The 27,648-nt window shown below is 50.0% G+C and overlaps 1 protein-coding gene across 4 annotated transcripts in view; it reads right to left on the bottom strand.

Moving 5' to 3' along the window:
* Window positions 1–858: 858 nt before the first annotated feature.
* LOC106575918 (cilia- and flagella-associated protein 47) overlaps window positions 859–27,648 on the bottom strand; it is a 101,487-nt gene continuing 74,697 nt past the window's right edge. The window contains exons 50-60 of one of the 4 annotated variants that reach the window (XM_045699442.1): window positions 25,445–25,552; window positions 25,216–25,327; window positions 24,441–24,545; window positions 18,680–18,836; window positions 17,087–17,170; window positions 16,784–16,937; window positions 16,487–16,713; window positions 13,740–13,917; window positions 13,185–13,346; window positions 12,541–12,709; window positions 859–1,412 (exon numbers count right to left, since the gene is read on the bottom strand). In XM_045699442.1, coding sequence (XP_045555398.1) covers window positions 1,200–1,412; window positions 12,541–12,709; window positions 13,185–13,346; window positions 13,740–13,917; window positions 16,487–16,713; window positions 16,784–16,937; window positions 17,087–17,170; window positions 18,680–18,836; window positions 24,441–24,545; window positions 25,216–25,327; window positions 25,445–25,552 — 1,669 coding nt within the window. In that variant the 3' untranslated portion in view covers window positions 859–1,199. The remainder of the gene's footprint in view (window positions 1,413–12,540; window positions 12,710–13,184; window positions 13,347–13,739; window positions 13,918–16,486; window positions 16,714–16,783; window positions 16,938–17,086; window positions 17,171–18,679; window positions 18,837–24,440; window positions 24,546–25,215; window positions 25,328–25,444; window positions 25,553–27,648) is intronic. The other 3 variants (XM_045699446.1, XM_045699443.1, XM_045699445.1) reach the window with 3 other exon arrangements.

Raw genomic sequence — 27,648 nt, 5'->3', positions numbered from 1 at the left:
GGACAGAGACAGTCTCAGGTAGAGTTCAGTACCGCGTGATAATGGACAGAGACAGTCTCAGGTAGAGTTCAGTACCGCGTGATAATGGACAGAGACAGTCTCAGGTAGAGTTCAGTACCGCGTGATAATGGACAGAGACAGTCTCAGGTAGAGTTCAGTACCACGTGATAATGGACAGAGACAGTCTCAGGTAGAGTTCAGTACCACGTGATAATGGACAGAGACAGTCTCGGGTGCAGAATCTCCAGATGTTCATCACTTTTGACTTTACAACAGACAAATATAGTAGCCTACACTCAGCAATCATAAACAGTGTTTTGTGTTAATCCATAAGGGATGTCAATGTGACTCCATATTGTCTCCTGCTGAAGTCTATTATTGAGAGAATGACTTTGCTGTTTTCCTTCTAATCTCGATCCAGGATCAATCTATTCCCTAATCCAAGCCTACGCTTTGTTATAATCAATACAAGTGAATATTAATGCTGCCTAAATAAATGAGATAATGTCGCTCTCTCTCTGTCTCTAAACCAGAGTTTGTTATTTCATCCGGTTAAGACTAAATGACAGGCTAAGAAATTAGAGAGGAGATAATCCTTCTTGGAATTCAGGGTGAGAGAAAGACCCCTGGTTCACTGCACTGGATGACAAGACGGATTTCACCCCACATGCATATGAACACACACATCTCATTTGAGAACAGACAGAGAAAATCTCCAAAGTAATGCCAAGTGCATAAAAGAATGCCCATATTTATTTTATTTAACCTTTATTTAACTAGGCAAGTCAGTTAAGAATAAATTGTTATTTTCAATGACGACCTAGGAACAGTGGGTTAACTGCCTTGTTCAGGGGCAGAACCACAGATTTGTATCTTGTCAGCTTGGGGATTCGAACTTGCAACCTTTCGGTTACTAGCCCAACGCTCTAACCACTAGGCTACCTGCAGAGGTCAGAGGTCAACATAAATCTAATGATGACAATGAGGTGAAGTACAGGCACTTATAATGAATTATTCAATCTTCATGTATGATCATTTCAATGACACAGGAATGGGGTGTGGTTGTGGTGGATGTGTGTGTGTGTGCGTGTGTGTGTGTGTGTGTGTGTGTGTGTGTGTGTGTGTGTGTGTGTGTGTGTGTGTGTGTGTGTGTGTGTGTGTGTGTGTGTGTGTGTGTGTGTACTGTGAGAATGATCTCTCTATCTGATCTGCGAGGCGGAGGCTCTGTGTTTGATGGGGGAGGAGTTAGCCATGGCTGGGAGATGAAGGTTCCGGGACACAAAGTTCCTCTGGTGGACATCAGTGGGAGGGAGTTCCCTGGAAGAGGTGTTCCCATTGGAGGAGGCAGAGTGGGGTGGGGTGTAAGCAGGCGTGGTTCCTTTCACCTCATACGTCCACTGCATGTCTGCTGTCTGCAGGAGGGACAAGCAGCTGTCAATCAGTGAGGTGTGTGTGTCTGCTGTCTGCAGGAGGGACAAGCAGCTGTCAATCAGTGAGGTGTGTGTGTCTGCTGTCTGCAGGAGGGTCAAGCAGCTGTCAATCAGTGAGGTGTGTGTGTCTATATCTGTTGCTCTGATCCTTACACTACACTCTTAGAAAAAAGGGTTCCAAAATGGTTCTTCGGCTTTCCCCATAGGAGAACCCTTTTTGGTTCCAGGTAGAACCATTTTTGATTCGAGGTAGAAAGAACCCTCTGTAGTAAGAATCCTATTTCTACATGGAACCCAAAAGGGTTCTTCAAAGGGTTCTCCTATGGGAAGAGCCCTTTTAGCTTCTAAATAGCACCTTTTGTTCCTAAGCGTATAGTGTGTTACTAGCCAGACATACCTGGACCAGCAGAGTAGCGTGGTGTCTCTAGTAGACATACCTGGACCAGCAGAGTAGCGTGGTGTCTCTAGCCAGACATACCTGGACCAGCAGAGTAGCGTGGTGTCTCTAGTAGACATACCTGGACCAGCAGAGTAGCGTGGTGTCTCTAGTAGACATACCTGGACCAGCAGAGTAGCGTGGTGTCTCTAGCCAGACATACCTGGACCAGCAGAGTAGCGTGGTGTCTCTAGTAGACATACCTGGACCAGCAGAGTAGCGTGGTGTCTCTAGTAGACATACCTGGACCAGCAGAGTAGCGTGGTGTCTCTAGCAGACATACCTGGACCAGCAGAGTAGCGTGGTGTCTCTAGTAGACATACCTGGACCAGCAGAGTAGCGTGGTGTCTCTAGTAGACATACCTGGACCAGCAGAGTAGCGTGGTGTCTCTAGTAGACATACCTGGACCAGCAGAGTAGCGTGGTGTCTCTAGTAGACATACCTGGACCAGCAGAGTAGAGTGGTGTCTCTAGTAGACATACCTGGACCAGCAGAGTAGCGTGGTGTCTCTAGCCAGACATACCTGGACCAGCAGAGTAGCGTGGTGTCTCTAGTAGACATACCTGGACCAGCAGAGTAGCGTGGTGTCTCTAGTAGACATACCTGGACCAGCAGAGTAGCGTGGTGTCTCTAGTAGACATACCTGGACCAGCAGAGTAGCGTGGTGTTTCTAGCCAGACATACCTGGACCAGCAGAGTAGCGTGGTGTCTCTAGTAGACATACCTGGACCAGCAGAGTAGCGTGGTGTCTCTAGTAGACATACCTGGACCAGCAGAGTAGCGTGGTGTCTCTAGTAGACATACCTGGACCAGCAGAGTAGCGTGGTGTCTCTAGTAGACATACCTGGACCAGCAGAGTAGCGTGGTGTCTCTAGTAGACATACCTGGACCAGCAGAGTAGCGTGGTGTCTCTAGTAGACATACCTGGACCAGCAGAGTAGCGTGATGTCTCTAGTAGACATACCTGGACCAGCAGAGTAGCGTGGTGTCTCTAGTAGACATACCTGGACCAGCAGAGTAGCGTGGTGTCTCTAGCCAGACATACCTGGACCAGCAGAGTAGCGTGGTGTCTCTAGTAGACATACCTGGACCAGCAGAGTAGCGTGGTGTCTCTAGCCAGACATACCTGGACCAGCAGAGTAGCGTGGTGTCTCTAGTAGACATACCTGGACCAGCAGAGTAGCGTGGTGTCTCTAGTAGACATACCTGGACCAGCAGAGTAGCGTGGTGTCTCTAGTAGACATACCTGGACCAGCAGAGTAGCGTGGTGTCTCTAGTAGACATACCTGGACCAGCAGAGTAGCGTGGTGTCTCTAGTAGACATACCTGGACCAGCAGAGTAGCGTGGCGTCTCTAGTAGACATACCAGGGCCAGCAGAGTAGCGTGGTGTCTCTAGTAGACATACCTGGACCAGCAGAGTAGCGTGGCGTCTCTAGTAGACATACCTGGACCAGCAGAGTAGCGTGGTGTCTCTAGTAGACATACCTGGACCAGCAGAGTAGCGTGGTGTCTCTAGCCAGACATACCTGGACCAGCAGAGTAGCGTGGTGTCTCTAGTAGACATACCTGGACCAGCAGAGTAGCGTGGTGTCTCTAGTAGACATACCTGGACCAGCAGAGTAGCGTGGTGTCTCTAGTAGACTTACCTGGACCAGCAGAGTAGCGTGGTGTCTCTAGCCAGACATACCTGGACCAGCAGAGTAGCGTGGTGTCTCTAGTAGACATACCTGGACCAGCAGAGTAGCGTGGTGTCTCTAGTAGACATACCTGGACCAGCAGAGTAGCGTGGCGTCTCTAGTAGACATACCTGGACCAGCAGAGTAGCGTGGTGTCTCTAGCCAGACATACCTGGACCAGCAGAGTAGCGTGGTGTCTCTAGTAGACATACCTGGACCAGCAGAGTAGCGTGGTGTCTCTAGTAGACATACCTGGACCAGCAGAGTAGCGTGGTGTCTCTAGTAGACTTACCTGGACCAGCAGAGTAGTGTGGTGTCTCTAGCCAGACATACCAGGACCAGCAGAGTAGCGTGGTGTCTCTAGTAGACATACCTGGACCAGCAGAGTAGCGTGGTGTCTCTAGTAGACATACCTGGACCAGCAGAGTAGCGTGGTGTCTCTAGTAGACATACCTGGACCAGCAGAGTAGCGTGGTGTTTCTAGCCAGACATACCTGGACCAGCAGAGTAGCGTGGTGTCTCTAGTAGACATACCTGGACCAGCAGAGTAGCGTGGTGTCTCTAGTAGACATACCTGGACCAGCAGAGTAGCGTGGTGTCTCTAGTAGACATACCTGGACCAGCAGAGTAGCGTGGTGTCTCTAGTAGACATACCTGGACCAGCAGAGTAGCGTGGTGTCTCTAGTAGACATACCTGGACAAGCAGAGTAGCGTGGTGTCTCTAGTAGACATACCTGGACCAGCAGAGTAGCGTGGTGTCTCTAGTAGACATACCTGGACCAGCAGAGTAGCGTGGTGTCTCTAGTAGACATACCTGGACCAGCAGAGTAGCGTGGCGTCTCTAGTAGACATACCTGGACCAGCAGAGTAGCGTGGTGTCTCTAGCCAGACATACCTGGACCAGCAGAGTAGCGTGGTGTCTCTAGTAGACATACCTGGACCAGCAGAGTAGCGTGGTGTCTCTAGTAGACTTACCTGGACCAGCAGAGTAGCGTGGTGTCTCTAGCCAGACATACCAGGACCAGCAGAGTAGCGTGGTGTCTCTAGTAGACATACCTGGACCAGCAGAGTAGCGTGGTGTCTCTAGTAGACATACCTGGACCAGCAGAGTAGCGTGGTGTCTCTAGTAGACATACCTGGACCAGCAGAGTAGCGTGGTGTTTCTAGCCAGACATACCTGGACCAGCAGAGTAGCGTGGTGTCTCTAGTAGACATACCTGGACCAGCAGAGTAGCGTGGTGTCTCTAGTAGACATACCTGGACCAGCAGAGTAGCGTGGTGTCTCTAGTAGACATACCTGGACCAGCAGAGTAGCGTGGTGTCTCTAGTAGACATACCTGGACCAGCAGAGTAGCGTGGTGTCTCTAGTAGACATACCTGGACAAGCAGAGTAGCGTGGTGTCTCTAGTAGACATACCTGGACCAGCAGAGTAGCGTGATGTCTCTAGTAGACATACCTGGACCAGCAGAGTAGCGTGGTGTCTCTAGTAGACATACCTGGACCAGCAGAGTAGCGTGGTGTCTCTAGCCAGACATACCTGGACCAGCAGAGTAGCGTGGTGTCTCTAGTAGACATACCTGGACCAGCAGAGTAGCGTGGTGTCTCTAGCCAGACATACCTGGACCAGCAGAGTAGCGTGGTGTCTCTAGTAGACATACCTGGACCAGCAGAGTAGCGTGGTGTCTCTAGCCAGACATACCTGGACCAGCAGAGTAGCGTGGTGTCTCTAGTAGACATACCTGGACCAGCAGAGTAGCGTGGTGTCTCTAGTAGACATACCTGGACCAGCAGAGTAGCGTGGTGTCTCTAGTAGACATACCTGGACCAGCAGAGTAGCGTGGTGTCTCTAGTAGACATACCTGGACCAGCAGAGTAGCGTGGCGTCTCTAGTAGACATACCTGGACCAGCAGAGTAGCGTGGTGTCTCTAGTAGACATACCTGGACCAGCAGAGTAGCGTGGCGTCTCTAGTAGACATACCAGGGCCAGCAGAGTAGCGTGGTGTCTCTAGTAGACATACCTGGACCAGCAGAGTAGCGTGGCGTCTCTAGTAGACATACCTGGACCAGCAGAGTAGCGTGGTGTCTCTAGTAGACATACCTGGACCAGCAGAGTAGCGTGGTGTCTCTAGCCAGACATACCTGGACCAGCAGAGTAGCGTGGTGTCTCTAGTAGACATACCTGGACCAGCAGAGTAGCGTGGTGTCTCTAGTAGACTTACCTGGACCAGCAGAGTAGCGTGGTGTCTCTAGCCAGACATACCTGGACCAGCAGAGTAGCATGGTGTCTCTAGTAGACATACCTGGACCAGCAGAGTAGCGTGGCGTCTCTAGTAGACATACCTGGACCAGCAGAGTAGCGTGGCGTCTCTAGTAGACATACCTGGACCAGCAGAGTAGCGTGGTGTCTCTAGTAGACATACCTGGACCAGCAGAGTAGCGTGGTGTCTCTAGCCAGACATACCTGGACCAGCAGAGTAGCGTGGTGTCTCTAGTAGACATACCTGGACCAGCAGAGTAGCGTGGTGTCTCTAGTAGACATACCTGGACCAGCAGAGTAGCGTGGTGTCTCTAGTAGACTTACCTGGACCAGCAGAGTAGCGTGGTGTCTCTAGCCAGACATACCTGGACCAGCAGAGTAGCGTGGTGTCTCTAGTAGACATACCTGGACCAGCAGAGTAGCGTGGTGTCTCTAGTAGACATACCTGGACCAGCAGAGTAGCGTGGTGTCTCTAGTAGACATACCTGGACCAGCAGAGTATCGTGGTGTCTCTAGTAGACATACCTGGACCAGCAGAGTAGCGTGGTGTCTCTAGCCAGACATACCTGGACCAGCAGAGTAGCGTGGTGTCTCTAGTAGACATACCTGGACCAGCAGAGTAGCGTGGTGTCTCTAGTAGACATACCTGGATCAGCAGAGTAGCGTGGTGTCTCTAGCCAGACATACCTGGACCAGCAGAGTAGCGTGGTGTCTCTAGTAGACATACCTGGACCAGCAGAGTAGCGTGGTGTCTCTAGTAGACATACCTGGACCAACAGAGTAGCGTGGTGTCTCTAGCCAGACATACCTGGACCAGCAGAGTAGCGTGGTGTCTCTAGTAGACATACCTGGACCAGCAGAGTAGCGTGGTGTCTCTAGTAGACATACCTGGACCAGCAGATTAGCGTGGTGTCTCTAGCCAGACATACCTGGACCAGCAGAGTAGCGTGGTGTCTCTAGCCAGACATACCTGGACCAGCAGAGTAGCGTGGTGTCTCTAGCCAGACATACCTGGACCAGCAGAGTAGCGTGGTGTCTCTAGCCAGACATACCTGGACCAGCAGAGTAGCGTGGTGTCTCTAGTAGACATACCTGGACCAGCAGAGTAGCGTGGCGTCTCTAGTAGACATACCTGGACCAGCAGAGTAGCGTGGTGTCTCTAGTAGACATACCTGGACCAGCAGAGTAGCGTGGCGTCTCTAGTAGACATACCAGGGCCAGCAGAGTAGCGTGGTGTCTCTAGTAGACATACCTGGACCAGCAGAGTAGCGTGGCGTCTCTAGTAGACATACCTGGACCAGCAGAGTAGCGTGGTGTCTCTAGTAGACATACCTGGACCAGCAGAGTAGCGTGGTGTCTCTAGCCAGACATACCTGGACCAGCAGAGTAGCGTGGTGTCTCTAGTAGACATACCTGGACCAGCAGAGTAGCGTGGTGTCTCTAGTAGACTTACCTGGACCAGCAGAGTAGCGTGGTGTCTCTAGCCAGACATACCTGGACCAGCAGAGTAGCATGGTGTCTCTAGTAGACATACCTGGACCAGCAGAGTAGCGTGGCGTCTCTAGTAGACATACCTGGACCAGCAGAGTAGCGTGGCGTCTCTAGTAGACATACCTGGACCAGCAGAGTAGCGTGGTGTCTCTAGTAGACATACCTGGACCAGCAGAGTAGCGTGGTGTCTCTAGCCAGACATACCTGGACCAGCAGAGTAGCGTGGTGTCTCTAGTAGACATACCTGGACCAGCAGAGTAGCGTGGTGTCTCTAGTAGACATACCTGGACCAGCAGAGTAGCGTGGTGTCTCTAGTAGACTTACCTGGACCAGCAGAGTAGCGTGGTGTCTCTAGCCAGACATACCTGGACCAGCAGAGTAGCGTGGTGTCTCTAGTAGACATACCTGGACCAGCAGAGTAGCGTGGTGTCTCTAGTAGACATACCTGGACCAGCAGAGTAGCGTGGTGTCTCTAGTAGACATACCTGGACCAGCAGAGTATCGTGGTGTCTCTAGTAGACATACCTGGACCAGCAGAGTAGCGTGGTGTCTCTAGCCAGACATACCTGGACCAGCAGAGTAGCGTGGTGTCTCTAGTAGACATACCTGGACCAGCAGAGTAGCGTGGTGTCTCTAGTAGACATACCTGGACCAGCAGAGTAGCGTGGTGTCTCTAGCCAGACATACCTGGACCAGCAGAGTAGCGTGGTGTCTCTAGTAGACATACCTGGACCAGCAGAGTAGCGTGGTGTCTCTAGTAGACATACCTGGACCAACAGAGTAGCGTGGTGTCTCTAGCCAGACATACCTGGACCAGCAGAGTAGCGTGGTGTCTCTAGTAGACATACCTGGACCAGCAGAGTAGCGTGGTGTCTCTAGTAGACATACCTGGACCAGCAGATTAGCGTGGTGTCTCTAGCCAGACATACCTGGACCAGCAGAGTAGCGTGGTGTCTCTAGCCAGACATACCTGGACCAGCAGAGTAGCGTGGTGTCTCTAGCCAGACATACCTGGACCAGCAGAGTAGCGTGGTGTCTCTAGCCAGACATACCTGGACCAGCAGAGTAGCGTGGTGTCTCTAGTAGACATACCTGGACCAGCAGAGTAGCGTGGTGTCTCTAGCCAGACATACCTGGACCAGCAGAGTAGCGTGGTGTCTCTAGTAGACATACCTGGACCAGCAGAGTAGCGTGGTGTCTCTAGTAGACATACCTGGACCAGCAGAGTAGCGTGGTGTCTCTAGTAGACATACCTGGACCAGCAGAGTAGCGTGGTGTCTCTAGCCAGACATACCTGGACCAGCAGAGTAGCGTGGTGTCTCTAGTAGACATACCTGGACCAGCAGAGTAGAGTGGTGTCTCTAGTGGACATACCTGGACCAGCAGAGTACCGTGTTGTCTCTAGTAGACATACCTGGACCAGCAGAGTAGCGTGGTGTCTCTAGTAGACATACCTGGACCAGCAGAGTAGCGTGGTGTCTCTAGTAGACATACCTGGACCAGCAGAGTAGCGTGGTGTCTCTAGTAGACATACCTGGACCAGCAGAGTAGCGTGGTGTCTCTAGTAGACATACCTGGACCAGCAGAGTAGCGTGGTGTCTCTAGTAGACATACCTGGACCAGCAGAGTAGCGTGGTGTCTCTAGCCAGACATACCTGGACCAGCAGAGTAGCGTGGTGTCTCTAGTAGACATACCTGGACCAGCAGAGTAGCGTGGTGTCTCTAGCCAGACATACCTGGACCAGCAGAGTAGCGTGGTGTCTCTAGTAGACATACCTGGACCAGCAGAGTAGCGTGGTGTCTCTAGTAGACTTACCTGGACCAGCAGAGTAGCGTGGTGTCTCTAGCCAGACATACCTGGACCAGCAGAGTAGCATGGTGTCTCTAGTAGACATACCTGGACCAGCAGAGTAGCGTGGTGTCTCTAGTAGACATACCTGGACCAGCAGAGTAGCGTGGCGTCTCTAGTAGACATACCTGGACCAGCAGAGTAGCGTGGTGTCTCTAGTAGACATACCTGGACCAGCAGAGTAGCGTGGTGTCTCTAGCCAGACATACCTGGACCAGCAGAGTAGCGTGGTGTCTCTAGTAGACATACCTGGACCAGCAGAGTAGCGTGGTGTCTCTAGTAGACATACCTGGACCAGCAGAGTAGCGTGGTGTCTCTAGTAGACTTACCTGGACCAGCAGAGTAGCGTGGTGTATCTAGCCAGACATACCTGGACCAGCAGAGTAGCGTGGTGTCTCTAGTAGACATACCTGGACCAGCAGAGTAGCGTGGTGTCTCTAGTAGACATACCTGGACCAGCAGAGTAGCGTGGTGTCTCTAGTAGACATACCTGGACCAGCAGAGTATCGTGGTGTCTCTAGTAGACATACCTGGACCAGCAGAGTATCGTGGTGTCTCTAGTAGACATACCTGGACCAGCAGAGTAGCGTGGTGTCTCTAGCCAGACATACCTGGACCAGCAGAGTAGCGTGGTGTCTCTAGTAGACATACCTGGACCAGCAGAGTAGCGTGGTGTCTCTAGTAGACATACCTGGACCAGCAGAGTAGCGTGGTGTCTCTAGCCAGACATACCTGGACCAGCAGAGTAGCGTGGTGTCTCTAGTAGACATACCTGGACCAGCAGAGTAGCGTGGTGTCTCTAGCCTGACATACCTGGACCAGCAGAGTAGCGTGGTGTCTCTAGTAGACATACCTGGACCAGCAGAGTAGCGTGGTGTCTCTAGTAGACATACCTGGACCAGCAGATTAGCGTGGTGTCTCTAGCCAGACATACCTGGACCAGCAGAGTAGCGTGGTGTCTCTAGCCAGACATACCTGGACCAGCAGAGTAGCGTGGTGTCTCTAGCCAGACATACCTGGACCAGCAGAGTAGCGTGGTGTCTCTAGCCAGACATACCTGGACCAGCAGAGTAGCGTGGTGTCTCTAGTAGACATACCTGGACCAGCAGAGTAGCGTGGTGTCTCTAGCCAGACATACCTGGACCAGCAGAGTAGCGTGGTGTCTCTAGTAGACATACCTGGACCAGCAGAGTAGCGTGGTGTCTCTAGTAGACATACCTGGACCAGCAGAGTAGCGTGGTGTCTCTAGTAGACATACCTGGACCAGCAGAGTAGCGTGGTGTCTCTAGCCAGACATACCTGGACCAGCAGAGTAGCGTGGTGTCTCTAGTAGACATACCTGGACCAGCAGAGTAGAGTGGTGTCTCTAGTAGACATACCTGGACCAGCAGAGTAGCGTGGTGTCTCTAGTAGACATACCTGGACCAGCAGAGTAGCGTGGTGTCTCTAGTAGACATACCTGGACCAGCAGAGTAGCGTGGTGTCTCTAGTAGACATACCTGGACCAGCAGAGTAGCGTGGTGTCTCTAGTAGACATACCTGGACCAGCAGAGTAGCGTGGTGTCTCTAGTAGACATACCTGGACCAGCAGAGTAGCGTGGTGTCTCTAGTAGACATACCTGGACCAGCAGAGTAGCGTGGTGTCTCTAGTAGACATACCTGGACCAGCAGAGTAGCGTGGCGTCTCTAGTAGACATACCTGGACCAGCAGAGTAGCGTGGTGTCTCTAGTAGACATACCTGGACCAGCAGAGTAGCGTGGTGTCTCTAGCCAGACATACCTGGACCAGCAGAGTAGCGTGGTGTCTCTAGTAGACATACCTGGACCAGCAGAGTAGCGTGGTGTCTCTAGCCAGACATACCTGGACCAGCAGAGTAGCGTGGTGTCTCTAGTAGACATACCTGGACCAGCAGAGTAGCGTGGTGTCTCTAGTAGACATACCTGGATCAGCAGAGTAGCGTGGTGTCTCTAGCCAGACATACCTGGACCAGCAGAGTAGCGTGGTGTCTCTAGTAGACATACCTGGACCAGCAGAGTAGCGTGGTGTCTCTAGCCTGACATACCTGGACCAGCAGAGTAGCGTGGTGTCTCTAGTAGACATACCTGGACCAGCAGAGTAGCGTGGTGTCTCTAGTAGACATACCTGGACCAGCAGATTAGCGTGGTGTCTCTAGCCAGACATACCTGGACCAGCAGAGTAGCGTGGTGTCTCTAGCCAGACATACCTGGACCAGCAGAGTAGCGTGGTGTCTCTAGCCAGACATACCTGGACCAGCAGAGTAGCGTGGTGTCTCTAGCCAGACATACCTGGACCAGCAGAGTAGCGTGGTGTCTCTAGTAGACATACCTGGACCAGCAGAGTAGCGTGGTGTCTCTAGCCAGACATACCTGGACCAGCAGAGTAGCGTGGTGTCTCTAGTAGACATACCTGGACCAGCAGAGTAGCGTGGTGTCTCTAGTAGACATACCTGGACCAGCAGAGTAGCGTGGTGTCTCTAGTAGACATACCTGGACCAGCAGAGTAGCGTGGTGTCTCTAGCCAGACATACCTGGACCAGCAGAGTAGCGTGGTGTCTCTAGTAGACATACCTGGACCAGCAGAGTAGAGTGGTGTCTCTAGTAGACATACCTGGACCAGCAGAGTAGCGTGGTGTCTCTAGTAGACATACCTGGACCAGCAGAGTAGCGTGGTGTCTCTAGTAGACATACCTGGACCAGCAGAGTAGCGTGGTGTCTCTAGTAGACATACCTGGACCAGCAGAGTAGCGTGGTGTCTCTAGTAGACATACCTGGACCAGCAGAGTAGCGTGGTGTCTCTAGTAGACATACCTGGACCAGCAGAGTAGCGTGGTGTCTCTAGTAGACATACCTGGACCAGCAGAGTAGCGTGGTGTCTCTAGCCAGACATACCTGGACCAGCAGAGTAGCGTGGTGTCTCTAGCCAGACATACCTGGACCAGCAGAGTAGCGTGGTGTCTCTAGTAGACATACCTGGACCAGCAGAGTAGCGTGGTGTCTCTAGCCAGACATACCTGGACCAGCAGAGTAGGGTGGTGTCTCTAGTAGACATACCTGGACCAGCAGAGTAGCGTGGTGTCTCTAGTAGACATACCTGGACCAGCAGAGTAGCGTGGTGTCTCTAGCCAGACATACCTGGACCAGCAGAGTAGCGTGGTGTCTCTAGCCAGACATACCTGGACCAGCAGAGTAGCGTGGTGTCTCTAGCCAGACATACCTGGACCAGCAGAGTAGCGTGGTGTCTCTAGCCAGACATACCTGGACCAGCAGAGTAGCGTGGTGTCTCTAGCCAGACATACCTGGACCAGCAGAGTAGCGTGGTGTCTCTAGTAGACATACCTGGACCAGCAGAGTAGCGTGGTGTCTCTAGTAGACATACCTGGACCAGCAGAGTAGCGTGGTGTCTCTTGCTGTACATGGAGGGGGTGAAGGACACGGTGAGGATGGTACCAGCTGACCCCACTGGGAGGAGCTCACCTGAGGAGGGACACACCTGGAACTCACTGCCCCCACCTGGCAGGAACCCTGCTGTGAACGGCTCTGGGTACCTGCCACATAGACATGCAGGAATACACACACACATAGATAGGGTAAGGGTCAGAGAAACACACACACATAGATAGGGTAAGGGTCAGAGAAACACACACACATAGATAGGGTAAGGGTCAGAGAAACACACACACATAGTTAGTGTAAGGGTCAGAGAAACACACACACATAGATAGGGTAAGGGTCAGAGAAACACACACACATAGATAGGGTAAGGGTCAGAGAAACACACACACATAGATAGGGTAAGGGTCAGAGAAACACACACACATAGATAGGGTAAGGGTCAGAGAAACACACACACATAGATAGGGTAAGGGTCAGAGAAACACACACACATAGATAGGGTAAGGGTCAGAGAAACACACACACATAGATAGGGTAAGGGTCAGAGAAACACACACACATAGATAGGGTAAGGGTCAGAAAAACACACACACACATAGACACCCCCACACACACACACAGCTTGACCTGGTCTGGCTGGTCAGTCTGAAGCCCACAGCAGAGGTCTTGTGTAGCCCTGCAGCGTTAATGGTGATGACATCATCAACCTGCGGCTTGGTGGAGATGAGGCTGATGGGAAACTTCCAGAGCCCACCTGTCAAACACTGAACAGCCAGCACAGCTGAACACCTAGGGAGAGGAGGAGAGGAGGGGAGAAGAGAGGAGAGGAGGGTAGAAGAGAGGAGAGGAGGGTAGAAGAGAGGAGGAGAGGAGAGGAGAGGAGAGGAGAGGAGAGGAGAGGAGAGGAGAGGAGAGGACAGGACAGGACGAGGGGAAGAGGATAGGGGAGTGGAGGGGAGAGGGGGAGGTGGAGGAGGAAGGTAGAGGAGGAGAGGGGAGAGGGGAGGGGAACACAAATAGATACAGTCTCTGAAGAGTAATTATTTATATCTAATGCACTTTATCAGATGCTAGTCTGCTACCTGGATTTCTAGAAGGTGCAGAGCTGAGAGCCAGTGCTGGTGTGTGTGTGTGATATGCATGTGTTTGTGTGTGTGTGTCTATGTGATGTATGTCCGTTACCTGAGAGGTTTGTAAGGGGTGAAGATGAGGTTGACGGTGAGAGAGACGATGCCAGAGTGGGGGTCTCTGTGACAGGTCAGTAGAGACAGGGTTACACAGCCCTCCAGCTGGGACCGCTCAGCATCACTGTTATAACACACCTCACATAGAAAGTCTTCTAGAGCCAGCCTGACGCCTGCTGCTAACACATGGATGGACACGCACGCACGCACGCACGCACGCACGCACACACACACACACACACCAAACTCTCCAGTTAATGCATGACTAATCCACAGTGATGTGCTGCTGCTGTTTTATCCCCTCCTCTGTCCCTCCTTTCCTCCTCTGTCCCTCCTTTCCTCTTCCTTCCCTCCTCCTTTCCTCCTTCCCTCCATCTCTCCTTCCCTCCTTTCCCTCCCTCCTTCCCTCCTTCCCTCCTTTCCCTCCCTCCTTCCCTCCATGTGTATACAGCTAAGTTATCATTGCCCTGGTACTGGTACTCTGTGTATACAGCCAAGTTATCATTGACTCAGTACTGGTACTCTGTGTATACAGCCAAGTTATCATTGACTCAGTACTGGTACTCTGTGTATACAGCCAAGTTATCATTGACTCGGTAATGTTACTCAGTGTATACAGCCAAGTTATCATTGACTCAGTACTGGTACTCTGTGTATACAGCCAAGTTATCATTGACTCAGTACTGGTACTCTGTGTATACAGCCAAGTTATCATTGACTCAGTACTGGTACTCTGTGTATACAGCCAAGTTATCATTGACTCAGTACTGGTACTCTGTGTATACAGCCAAGTTATCATTGACTCAGTACTGGTACTCTGTGTATACAGCCAAGTTATCATTGACTCATTACTGGTACTCTGTGTATACAGCCAAGTTATCATTGACTCAGTACTGGTACTCTGTGTATACAGCCAAGTTATCATTGACTCATTACTGGTACTCTGTGTATACAGCCAAGTTATCATTGACTCGGTAATGTTACTCTGTGTATACAGCCAAGTTATCATTGACTCGGTAATGTTACTCAGTGTATACAGCCAAGTTATCATTGACTCGGTACTGGTACTCTGTGTATACAGCCAAGTTATCATTGACTCGGTACTGGTACTCTGTGTAAACAGCCAAGTTATCATTGACTCGGTACTGGTACTCTGTGTATACAGCCAAGTTATCATTGACTCGGTACTGGTACTCTGTGTATATAGCCAAGTTATCATTGACTCTGTACTGGTACTCTGTGTATACAGCCAAGTTATCATTGACTCAGTACTGGTACTCTGTGTATATAGCCAAGTTATCATTTACTCAGTTCTGATACTCTGTGTATATAGCCAAGTTATCATTGACTCGGTACTGATACAGCGTGTATATAGCCAAGTTATCATTGACTCAGTACTGGTACTCTGTGTATATAGCCAAGTTATCATTGACTCAGTACTGGTACTCTGTGTATACAGCCAAGTTATCATTGACTCGGTACTGATACCGCGTGTATATAGCCAAGTTATCATTGACTCAGTACTGGTACTCTGTGTATACAGCCAAGTTATCATTGACTCAGTACTGGTACTCTGTGTATACAGCCAAGTTATCATTGACTCAGTACTGGTACTCTGTGTATACAGCCAAGTTATCATTGGCTCGGTACTGGTACTCTGTGTATATAGCCAAGTTATCATTGACTCAGTACTGGTACTCTGTGTATACAGCCAAGTTATCATTGACTCAGTACTGGTACTCTGTGTATACAGCCAAGTTATCATTGACTCAGTACTGGTACTCTGTGTATACAGCCAAGTTATCATTGACTCATTACTGGTACTCTGTGTATACAGCCAAGTTATCATTGACTCAGTACTGGTACTCTGTGTATACAGCCAAGTTATCATTGACTCGGTAATGTTACTCTGTGTACATAGCCAAGTTATCATTGACTCTGTACTGTTACTCTGTGTATACAGCCAAGTTATTGTTACTCATTGTGGATTTATATCTTGTGTTATTATCTTTCTATTATTTCTCTTTCTGTCTCTCTGTATTGTTGGGAAGGACCTGTAAGTAATTATAAACTGGGTGGTTTGAGCCCTGAATGCTGATTGGCTGACAGCCGTGGTATATCAGACCGTATACCACGGGTATGACAAAACATTTATTTCTACTGCTCCAACTACGTTGATAACCAGTTTATAATAGCAATAAGGCACCTCTGGGGTTTGTGATATATGGCCAACATACCACTGGTAAGGGCAGTGTCCAGGCACTCTGCATTGCAATGTGCCTAAGAACAGCACTTAGCTGTGGTATATTGACCATATCCCACACCCCCTCAGGCCTTATTGCTTAATTATAACATTGTTAGTCTACACTTGTTGTTTACCAAGCATGTGACAAATACAATTGTATTTGATTTGACACACACACTCACTCTCCACCCTGACTTTGTCAAAACAGCAATATGGTGTGTGTTGTCAGGAGATTAGACACATCCTACAAGGAGAATGAAGAACAAGTGGACTTCACTCAACCAGAGTTAGCCTTTTATGCTAACGAGCACTGTGAACATTGTAAGCTGACTAAGTTACCTTGGATATGCTCTGTTGAGACAGAAATGATGCATTACAATTAGCTACATAATCACATCACACACTCTCAGGGTACAGGCCCACGCACAACTACACACACAATGACGTGCAACACACACTCACTTCAAACCTAACTTCCAGTGAAGTTGATGTGATCTCACCTGAGGTTCCCGAGGAGGGGGCACTGCTGAGAGGTATGTCTGTGTTGCTGACTGAGGAGCCAGGAACACATCCCGTCAACAACACCTCCACTCTCTCCTCCACTCGACCGCGAGCCTCACATTCTATCACCGCTGGATGAGAGGGTTTAGGAGGGGCCTCGGGGATGCCATGGATGGGGTAGACCCAGCAGACCAAACCCCCCCGGCCCTTCTCTACCTCCACACACCTGTACACAGAGAAACACCTGTTACACACACACACACGCATGTGTAGACACATACACACACTGTACTGACTTGTCCCTCTGGGCCGTGGTGAGTGCTGTGTCCAGGCGGGGGAGGTTGAAGAGGGGCTCTAGCTGAACCAGGAGCCAGGCCTGGTGCAGTTGCATGGAGTCAGGGGCAAACACCACAGGAATGTCCACACTGGCCCCCGCAGACACACGCACACCTGGAGCCAACATGGAGGACGGGAGGGACATCCTTTACTAGTGTATCTAACATGTAGGCTGAAACTCAGAAGGCTAACACTGTCTTGTGGAGAACAGAGGAACTATGCCTTTAAAGTAAGGCTTGACACAGAGATGTGTAACAACTGACCTTGTGTCTGTTTGAGGGGGATGCAGAACACTTTCCTTTCACATATGAAGGACTGGCTTGATCTCTTCTGACCGGGCTCCTCGTCTGATAGGAGATTGAACAGCAACATTACTACCATCATGTCATGTCTCTACTAGGACTGTTTCCATGTGTGTCTGGGGTATGACTATGTCTGTACATGCCTACTGTATGTGTGTGTGTGTGTGTGTCCAGTGTGTGTGTCCAGTGTGTGTGTCCAGTGTGTGTGTCCAGTGTGTGTGTCCAGGTGTGTCCAGGGTGTGTGTCCAGGGTGTGTGTCCAGTGTGTGTCCAGTGTGTGTCCAGTGTGTGTGTCCAGTGTGTGTGTCCAGGGTGTGTGTCCAGGGTGTGTCCAGTGTGTGTCCAGTGTGTGTCCAGTGTGTGTTTGACCTGTGAGTGTGAGGTGCAGCAGGGCAGGGTGTCCAGTGTGTGTCCAGGGTGTGTTTGACCTGTGAGTGTGAGGTGCAGCAGGGCTGGGTGTTCAGTGTGTGTCCAGGGTGTGTTTGACCTGTGAGTGTGAGGTGCAGCAGGGCTGGGTGTTCAGTGTGTGTCCAGGGTGTGTTTGACCTGTGAGTCTGAGGTGCAGCAGGGCTGGATGTCCAGTGTGTGTCCAGGGTGTGTTTGACCTGTGAGTGTGAGGTGCAGCAGGGCTGGGTGTTCAGTGTGTGTCCAGGGTGTGTTTGACCTGTGAGTGTGAGGTGCAGCAGGGCTGGGTGTTCAGTGTGTGTCCAGGGTGTGTTTGACCTGTGAGTCTGAGGTGCAGCAGGGCTGGGTGTCCAGTGTGTGTCCAGGGTGTGTTTGACCTGTGAGTGTGAGGTGCAGCAGGGCTGGGTGTTCAGTGTGTGTCCAGGGTGTATTTGACCTGTGAGTGTGAGGTGCAGCAGGGCTGGGTGTTCAGTGTGTGTCCAGGGTGTGTTTGACCTGTGAGTGTGAGGTGCAGCAGGGCTGGGTGTTCAGTGTGTGTCCAGGGTGTGTGTTTGACCTGTGAGTGTGAGGTGCAGCAGGGCTGGGTGTTCAGTGTGTGTCCAGGGTGTGTGTTTGACCTGTGAGTGTGAGGTGCAGCAGGGCTGGGTGTTCAGTGTGTGTCCAGGGTGTGTGTTTGACCTGTGAGTGTGAGGTGGAGCAGGGCTGGGTGTTCAGTGTGTGTCCAGGGTGTGTTTGACCTGTGAGTGTGAGGTGCAGCAGGGCTGGGTGTTCAGTGTGTGTCCAGGGTGTGTTTGACCTGTGAGTGTGAGGTGCAGCAGGGCTGGGTGTTCAGTGTGTGTCCAGGGTGTGTTTGACCTGTGAGTGTGAGGTGCAGCAGGGCTGGGTGTTCAGTGTGTGTCCAGGGTGTATTTGACCTGTGAGTGTGAGGTGCAGCAGGGCTGGGTGTTCAGTGTGTGTCCAGGGTGTGTTTGACCTGTGAGTGTGAGGTGCAGCAGGGCTGGGTGTTCAGTGTGTGTCCAGGGTGTGTTTGACCTGTGAGTGTGAGGTGCAGCAGGGCTGGGTGTCCAGTGTGTGTCCAGGGTGTATTTGACCTGTGAGTGTGAGGTGGAGCAGGGCTGGGTGTTCAGTGTGTGTCCAGGGTGTGTTTGACCTGTGAGTGTGAGGTGCAGCAGGGCTGGGTGTTCAGTAGGGTTCCTAAAGGGGAGGATGATGGAGGAGTGAGATCCCACAGGGGAGGCTACAGACAGAGGCTCCATCCTGCCAGGGGTCAGGCCTTCACCACACAGCTGGAAGCTCCAGTGCTTCAACTGGGAGGACAACAACAACAACAACTAAATCATTGTCAGCTGACAGATGGAGAAATAACATTTTGGTTACCTAGTTACGTGTGGAAATAGCAGAGAATTCAGAACCATGGACAGTGGAAAAATGTCATTGATTTTGATTAATCTTTGCAATGTTCATCAACAATCATTGTTTACACCATTGTACTGTGAGTCCGTCCTTATCCAACTGTTGGTATCACACAGTCCTAATTCACTTCCTACCTCTTCCCCTTACCCTCCAACCCTTCCAACCTCTTCCCCTTACCCTCCAACCCTTCACCTCTTCCCCTTACCCTCCAACCCTTCACCTCTTCTTCCCCTTACACTCCAACCCTTCACCTCTTCTTCCCCTTACCCTCCAACCCTTCACCGCTTCTTCCCCTTACACTCCAACCCTTCACCTCTTCTTCCCCTTACCCTCCAACCCTTCACCTCTTCCCCTTACCCTCCAACCCTTCACCTCTTCCCCTCACCTCTTCCCCTTACCCTCCAACCCTTCACCTCTTCCCCTCACCTCTTCCCCTTACCCTCCAACCCTTCACCTCTTCCCCTCACCTCTTCCCCTTACACTCTAACCCTTCACCTCTTCCCCTTACCCTCCAACCCTTCACCTCTTCCCCTTACCCTCCAACCCTTCCTACCTCTTCCCCGTACACTCTAACCCTTCACCTCTTCCCCTTACCCTCCAACCCTTCACCTCTTCCCCTTACCCTCCAACCCTTCACCTCTCACCCTCCAACCTTTCCTACCTCTTCCTCTTCCCCTTACCCTCCAACCCTTCCTACCTCTTCCCCTTCCCCTTTCCCCCAACCCTTCCCCTCTTCCTTGTACCCTCCAAACATTCCTACCTCTTCCCCTTACACTCTAACCCTTCACCTTTTCCCCTTACCCTCCAACCCTTCACCTCTTCTTCCCCTTACCCTCCAACCCTTCACCTCTTCCCCTTACACTCCAACCCTTCACCTCTTCCCCTCACCTCTTCCCCTTACCCTCCAACCCTTCACCTCTTCCCCGTACACTCTAACCCTTCACCTTTTCCCCTTACCCTCCAACCCTTCACCTCTTCCCCTTACCCTCCAACCCTTCACCTCTTCCCCTTACCCTCCAACCCTTCCTACCTCTTCCCCGTACACTCTAACCCTTCACCTCTTCCCCTTACCCTCCAACCCTTCACCTCTTCCCCTTACCCTCCAACCCTTCACCTCTCACCCTCCAACCTTTCCTACCTCTTCCTCTTCCCCTTACCCTCCAACCCTTCCTACCTCTTCCCCTTCCCCTTTCCCCCAACCCTTCCCCTCTTCCTTGTACCCTCCAAACATTCCTACCTCTTCCCCTTACACTCTAACCCTTCACCTTTTCCCCTTACCCTCCAACCCTTCACCTCTTCTTCCCCTTACCCTCCAACCCTTCACCTCTTCCCCTTACACTCCAACCCTTCACCTCTTCCCCTCACCTCTTCCCCTTACCCTCCAACCCTTCACCTCTTCCCCGTACACTCTAACCCTTCACCTTTTCCCCTTACCCTCCAACCCTTCACCTCTTCCCCTCACCTCTTCCCCTTACCCTCCAACCCTTCACCTCTTCCCCTTACCCTCCAACCCTTCACCTCTTCCCCTTACCCTCCAACCCTTCACCTCTTCCCCTTACCCTCCAACCCTTCACCTCTCACCCTCCAACCTTTCCTACCTCTTCCTCTTCCCCTTACCCTCCAAACATTCCTACCTCTTCCCCTTACACTCTAACCCTTCACCTTTTCCCCTTACCCTCCAACCCTTCACCTCTTCTTCCCCTTACCCTCCAACCCTTCACCTCTTCCCCTTACCCTCCAACCCTTCACCTCTTCCCCTCACCTCTTCCCCTTACCCTCCAACCCTTCACCTCTTCCCCTTACACTCTAACCCTTCACCTCTTCCCCTTACCCTCCAACCCTTCACCTCTTCCCCTCACCTCTTCCCCTTACCCTCCAACCCTTCACCTCTTCCCCTTACCCTCCAACCCTTCACCTCTCACCCTCCAACCCTTCCTACCTCTTCCCCTTCCCCTTTCCCCCAACCCTTCCCCTCTTCCTTGTACCCTCCAAACATTCCTACCTCTTCCTCTTACTCTCCAACCCTTCCTATCTTTTCCCCTTACCCTCCAACCCTTCCCCTCGCCCCCTTACCCTCCAAGCCTTCCTACCTCTTCCTCTTTCCCTTACCCTCCAACCCTTCCCCTCTTCCCCATACCCTCCAACCCTTCCCCTTACCCTCCAACCCTTCACCTCTTCCCCTTCCCCTCCAACCCTTCCCCTCTTCCCCTTACACTCCAACCCTTCCCCTCTTCCCCTTCCCCTCCAACCCTTCCCCTCTTCCCCTTACCCTCCAACCCTTCACCTCTTCCCCTTACCCTCCAACCCTTCACCTCTTCCCCTTACCCTCCAACCCTTCACCTCTTCCCCTTACCCTCCAACCCTTCACCTCTTCCCCTTACCCTCCAACCCTTCCTACCTCTTACCCTTACCCTCCAACCCTTCCCCTCCTCCCCTTACCCTCCAACCCTTCCCCTCCTCCCCTTCCCCTCCAACCCTTCCTACCTCTTACCCTTACCCTCCAACCCTTCACCTCCTCCCCTTACCCTCCAACCCTTCACCTCTTCCCCTTACCCTCCAACCCTTCCTACCTCTTACCCTTACCCTCCAACTTTCCCACTACACTGTTTATACCTATCCAGACCGTTCAGATCCACCACTACACTGTTTATACCTATCCAGACCCTTCAGATCCACCACTACACTGTTTATACCTATCCAGACCCTTCAGATACACCACTACACTGTTTATACCTATCCAGACCCTTCAGATCCACTACTACACTGTTTATACCTATCCAGACCCTTCAGATCTACTACTACACTGTTTATACCTATCCAGACCCTTCAGATACACCACTACACTGTTTATACCTATCCAGACCCTTCAGATCCACTACTACACTGTTTATACCTATCCAGACCCTTCAGATACACCACTACACTGTTTATACCTATCCAGACCCTTCAGATACACCACTACACTGTTTATACCTATCCAGACCCTTCAGATCCACCACTACACTGTTTATACCTATCCAGACCCTTCAGATCCACCACTACACTGTTTATACCTTTCCAGACCCTTCAGATCCACCACTACACTGTTTACACCTATCCAGACCCTTCAGATCCACCACTACACTGTTTATACCTATCCAGACCCTTCAGATCCACCACTACACTGTTTATACCTATCCAGACCCTTCAGATACACCACTACACTGTTTATACCTATCCAGACCCTTCAGATCCACCACTACACTGTTTACACCTATCCAGACCCTTCAGATCTACTACTACACTGTTTATACCTATCCAGACCCTTCAGATACACTACTACACTGTTTATACCTATCCAGACCCTTCAGATCAACCACTACACTGTTTACACCTATCCAGAACCTTCAGATACACCACTACACTGTTTATACCTATCCAGACCCTTCAGATACACTACTACACTGTTTATACCTATCCAGACCCTTCAGATCCACCACTACACTGTTTATACCTATTCAGACCCTTCAGATCTACTACTACACTGTTTATACCTATCCAGACCCTTCAGATCTACTACTACACTGTTTATACCTATCCAGACCCTTCAGATCCACCACTACACTGTTTACACCTATCCAGACCCTTCAGATACACCACTACACTGTTTATACCTATCCAGACCCTTCAGATCCACTACTACACTGTTTATACCTATCCAGCTTATTCTATTCCTATGTCTTCCTAGGACAGATGGTTTACATTTACATTTACATTTTTAGTTATTTAGCAGACGCTCTTATCCAGAGTGACTTACAGTAATGAATGCATATATTTCATTTCATGCATTAGACAGATGGTTTAGGGTTAGGCAGGTGGTTTAGGGTTAGACAGGTGGTTTAGGGTTAGACAGGTGGTTTTGGGTTAGACAGGTGGTTTAGGGTTAGACAGATGGTTTAGGGTTAGACAGATGGTTTAGGGTTAGACAGGTGGTTTAGGGTTAGACAGGTGGTTTAGGGTTAGACAGGTGGTTTTGGGTTAGACAGATGGTTTAGGGTTAGACAGGTGGTTTAGGGTTAGACAGATGGTTTAGGGTTAGACAGGTGGTTTAGGGTTAGACAGGTGGTTTAGGGTTAGACAGGTGGTTTAGGGTTAGACAGATGGTTTAGGGTTAGACAGGTGGTTTAGGGTTAGACAGGTGGTTTAGGGTTAGACAGGTGGTTTTGGGTTAGACAGGTGGTTTAGGGTTAGACAGGTGGTTTAGGGTTAGACAGGTGGTTTAGGGTTAGACAGGTGGTTTAGGGTTAGACAGGTGGTTTAGGGTTAGACAGATGGTTTAGGGTTAGACAGATGGTTTAGGGTTAGACAGGTGGTTTTGGGTTAGACAGGTGGTTTAGGGTTAGACAGGTGGTTTAGGGTTAGACAGGTGGTTTAGGGTTAGACAGGTGGTTTAGGGTTAGACAGGTGGTTTAGGGTTAGACAGGTGGTTTAGGGTTAGACAGGTGGTTTAGGGTTAGACAGGTGGTTTAGGGTTAGACAGGTGGTTTAGGGTTAGACAGATGGTTTAGGGTTAGACAGATGGTTTAGGGTTAGACAGGTGGTTTAGGGTTAGACAGGTGGTTTAGGGTTAGACAGGTGGTTTAGGGTTAGACAGGTGGTTTAGGGTTAGACAGGTGGTTTAGGGTTAGACAGGTGGTTTAGGGTTAGACAGGTGGTTTAGGGTTAGACAGATGGTTTAGGGTTAGACAGGTGGTTTAGGGTTAGACAGGTGGTTTAGGGTTAGACAGATGGTTTAGGGTTAGACAGGTGGTTTAGGGTTAGACAGATGGTTTAGGGTTAGACAGGTGGTTTAGGGTTAGACAGGTGGTTTAGGGTTAGACAGATGGTTTAGGGTTAGACAGATGGTTTAGGGTTAGACAGATGGTTTAGGGTTAGACAGGTGGTTTAGGGTTAGACAGATGGTTTAGGGTTAGACAGATGGTTTAGGGTTAGACAGATGGTTTAGGGTTAGACAGATGGTTTAGGGTTAGACAGATGGTTTAGGGTTAGACAGGTGGTTTAGGGTTAGACAGATGGTTTAGGGTTAGACAGATGGTTTAGGGTTAGACAGATGGTTTAGGGTTAGACAGGTGGTTTTGGGTTAGACAGGTGGTTTAGGGTTAGACAGGTGGTTTAGGGTTAGACAGATGGTTTAGGGTTAGACAGATGGTTTAGGGTTAGACAGATGGTTTTGGGTTAGACAGGTGGTTTAGGGTTAGACAGGTGGTTTAGGGTTAGACAGGTGGTTTAGGGTTAGACAGATGGTTTAGGGTTAGACAGGTGGTTTTGGGTTAGACAGGTGGTTTAGGGTTAGACAGGTGGTTTAGGGTTAGACAGGTGGTTTAGGGTTAGACAGATGGTTTAGGGTTAGACAGGTGGTTTTGGGTTAGACAGGTGGTTTAGGGTTAGACAGGTGGTTTAGGGTTAGACAGGTGGTTTAGGGTTAGACAGGTGGTTTAGGGTTAGACAGGTTGGTTTACCTGAGAACAGGTGAAGGAGATCTTGGCTGTGTGGTTTCCAGCTCCGATGGTTGATGGTCTGAAACGAACAGGAACCTGGGTGGATGAGTGTGGTGCTATGATGAGCTGGAAAGATAGACAGGTAGACATAGACAGGAACACACACACACACACACACACACACACACACACACACACACACACACACACACACACACACACAGTTTAGACGGCAAATAAACAAGTCCATATTTTATAGTGTATGTTCTACTCTAAATACAACTGATCTCATAACTGGCACTATACATCTTTATATAAGGTGTAGTGTACCTGAAAAACTACTGAACATTGGTTGCTAATAATAGGAAGACACTATTCAGGAAACAATCAGTCTTCATCTACAGAATGTTCTTCATTAGCCATTATGCTGCTAGGCAACCAAACACAAGCCTGAGAGACAAACAGATCATTTCTCCTAAAAAGTGAGAAGCAGCAGAGAGAGAGCAAGAGAGACAGCGAGAGAGAGAGAGAGAGAGCAAGAGCGAGAGCGAGAGAGAGAGAGAGAGAGAATGCTCAGAGCAGCTGTACTCTGTCACCCCTATGACGTCACCACTTAGAGAACTAGCCACTCAGAAGTGTAGACATCATTTACACAATATTGGAGGCTACGACCGCCTTGATGGTGGAAATGGATAAACTATGAATTACTCTTTAAAAAAATATATATATATTAATATATTTTTTACGGAATACAAAGGGACACACATGATGTGTGTGTATGTGTGTGTGTACTAACTGGTCTGCTGGTGTCCAGCTCCAGGGTGAAGTTGCGAGGGTTGCTGTTGACCGTGCCCAGCTCCAGTGTCTCGTCTGTGGGGTTGACCAGTGGGATGTACAGCCTGGTCCACCTGAGAACACAAACAGTTTAGGTGGGGTTGTGTGTGTGTGTGTGTGTGTGTGTGTGTGTGTGTGTGTGTGTGTGTGTGTGTGTGTGTGTGTGTGTGTGTGTGTGTGTGTGTACATACTTCCCCAGTTCACAGCTGCTCTGTGGTAAGGTGGTGAGGACAGGAGGTTGGGCCAGCAGGTCCAGCTGGTACCAGAACTCTCCCACCAGCTCCGACTGGAAGACCACACTAACAGAGAACACCATCATACACAATCACACACACTCCTTTTATTTGTGTGTGTTTGATACAAGCTATTATAAGAATATTTTGAAGATAAATACACAACGCAGAGGATGAGAGGACGAGAGTACTAAAAATGAAATAGAGTACTAATGGTCAATAGGGAATTGTCAATGTAAATAGGAGTTGGTTTTCAGTTCAACAGCTCTGTGGAATGTCAGTCCTGAACTCAGAGCTACGTGTGCTACGTTCTGTATATTGAGTCTGGAGCAGGATACTTGTTATTTGGCCATTCCAGTTGTACTGCAAGGACTTCTGATTGGTCAACCCCAAGCTAGGGTGGGGGGGGGGGGGGGGGTTATACTTGGCATCCTGTTTCTTTGTTCTGTGGAGAAAAGCTGAGGACAGGGGAGACTGAACATCTACCTCCCAGCATAACATCTATGATTTGTCCTTCTCAAATAAATCTATTTTTCTCCTCCTGATTTGCTTTGGGGTTTTGTGTCATTGAAGAAAAACATCAACTGCTACCACTACTATGTTCTATTTGTTTCCATTAGTAACGATCAACAAATCCCTGAGGATCAATAAAGTGTATTATTTATTTACATCTAATCGTTCATTTGACCTGATTCCCAATGACACAGTGTCCAGTACAATAAGGTTGAGATAACATGACAGAGATCAATGCCCGTATTCACAAAATATATGAGAGTAGGAGATCTGATCTTGGATCTGGTTAGCCTTTTAGATCATAATGAATACTAGAGAGAGGACCAGATCCTAGTGCTGATCTGGGATCAGTTTAGCCTTTTAGATCATAGTGAATACTAGAGAGGACCAGATCCTAGATCAGCTCTCCTACTCTCAGATGCTTAGTGAATACAGGCCCTGAAGTCTTTCCAGTACAGTCAAGGTGTCTGTCTCTTACCTGTCTGTCTCTTCCCTGTCTGTCTCTTCCCTATCTGTCTCTTCCCTGTTATAACAGGAGAGAAGGTGTCTGTCTCTTACCTGTCTGTTCTCTTCCCCGCTATAACAGGAGAGAAGGTGTCTGTCTCTTACCTGTCTGTTCTCTTCCCCACTATAACAGGAGAGAAGGTGTCTGTCTCTTACCTGTCTGTTCTCTTCCCTGCTATAACAGGAGAGAAGGTGTCTGTCTCTTACCTGTCTGTTCTCTTCCCTGCTATAACAGGAGAGAAGGTGTCTGTCTCTTACCTGTCTGTTCTCTTCCCTGTTATAACAGGAGAGAAGGTGTCTGTCTCTTACCTGTCTGTCTCTAACCTGTCTGTCTCTTCCCTGTTATAACAGGAGAGAAGGTGTCTGTCTCTTACCTGTCTGTTCTCTTCCCTACTATAACAGGAGAGAAGGTGTCTGTCTCTTACCTGTCTGTCTCTTCCCTGCTATAACAGGAGAGAAGGTGTCTGTCTCTTACCTGTCTGTTCTCTTCCCTGTTATAACAGGAGAGAAGGTGTCTGTCTCTTACCTGTCTGTTCTCTTCCCTGTTATAACAGGAGAGAAGGTGTCTGTCTCTTACCTGTCTGTCTCTTCCCCGCTATAACAGGAGAGAAGGTGTCTGTCTCTTACCTGTCTGTTCTCTTCCCTGTTATAACAGGAGAGAAGGTGTCTGTCTCTTACCTGTCTGTCTCTTCCCTGTTATAACAGGAGAGAAGGTGTCTGTCTGTCTCTTACCTGTCTGTCTCTTCCCTACTATAACAGGAGAGAAGGTGTCTGTCTCTTACCTGTCTGTTCTCTTCCCTGTTATAACAGGAGAGAAGGTGTCTGTCTCTTACCTGTCTGTTCTCTTCCCTGTTATAACAGGAGAGAAGGTGTCTGTCTCTTACCTGTCTGTTCTCTTCCCCACTATAACAGGAGAGAAGGTGTCTGTCTCTTACCTGTCTGTTCTCTTCCCTGTTATAACAGGAGAGAAGGTGTCTGTCTCTTACCTGTCTGTCTCTTCCCCACTATAACAGGAGAGAAGGTGTCTGTCTCTTACCTGTCTGTTCTCTTCCCCACTATAACAGGAGAGAAGGTGTCTGTCTCTTACCTGTCTGTTCTCTTCCCCACTATAACAGGAGAGAAGGTGTCTGTCTCTTACCTGTCTG

This window comes from Salmo salar, chromosome ssa17 (genome assembly GCF_905237065.1).
Source record: "Salmo salar chromosome ssa17, Ssal_v3.1, whole genome shotgun sequence".
NCBI classification, from domain to species: Eukaryota; Metazoa; Chordata; class Actinopteri; order Salmoniformes; family Salmonidae; genus Salmo; species Salmo salar.
This window is presented reverse-complemented; position numbering and strand designations above follow the sequence as displayed.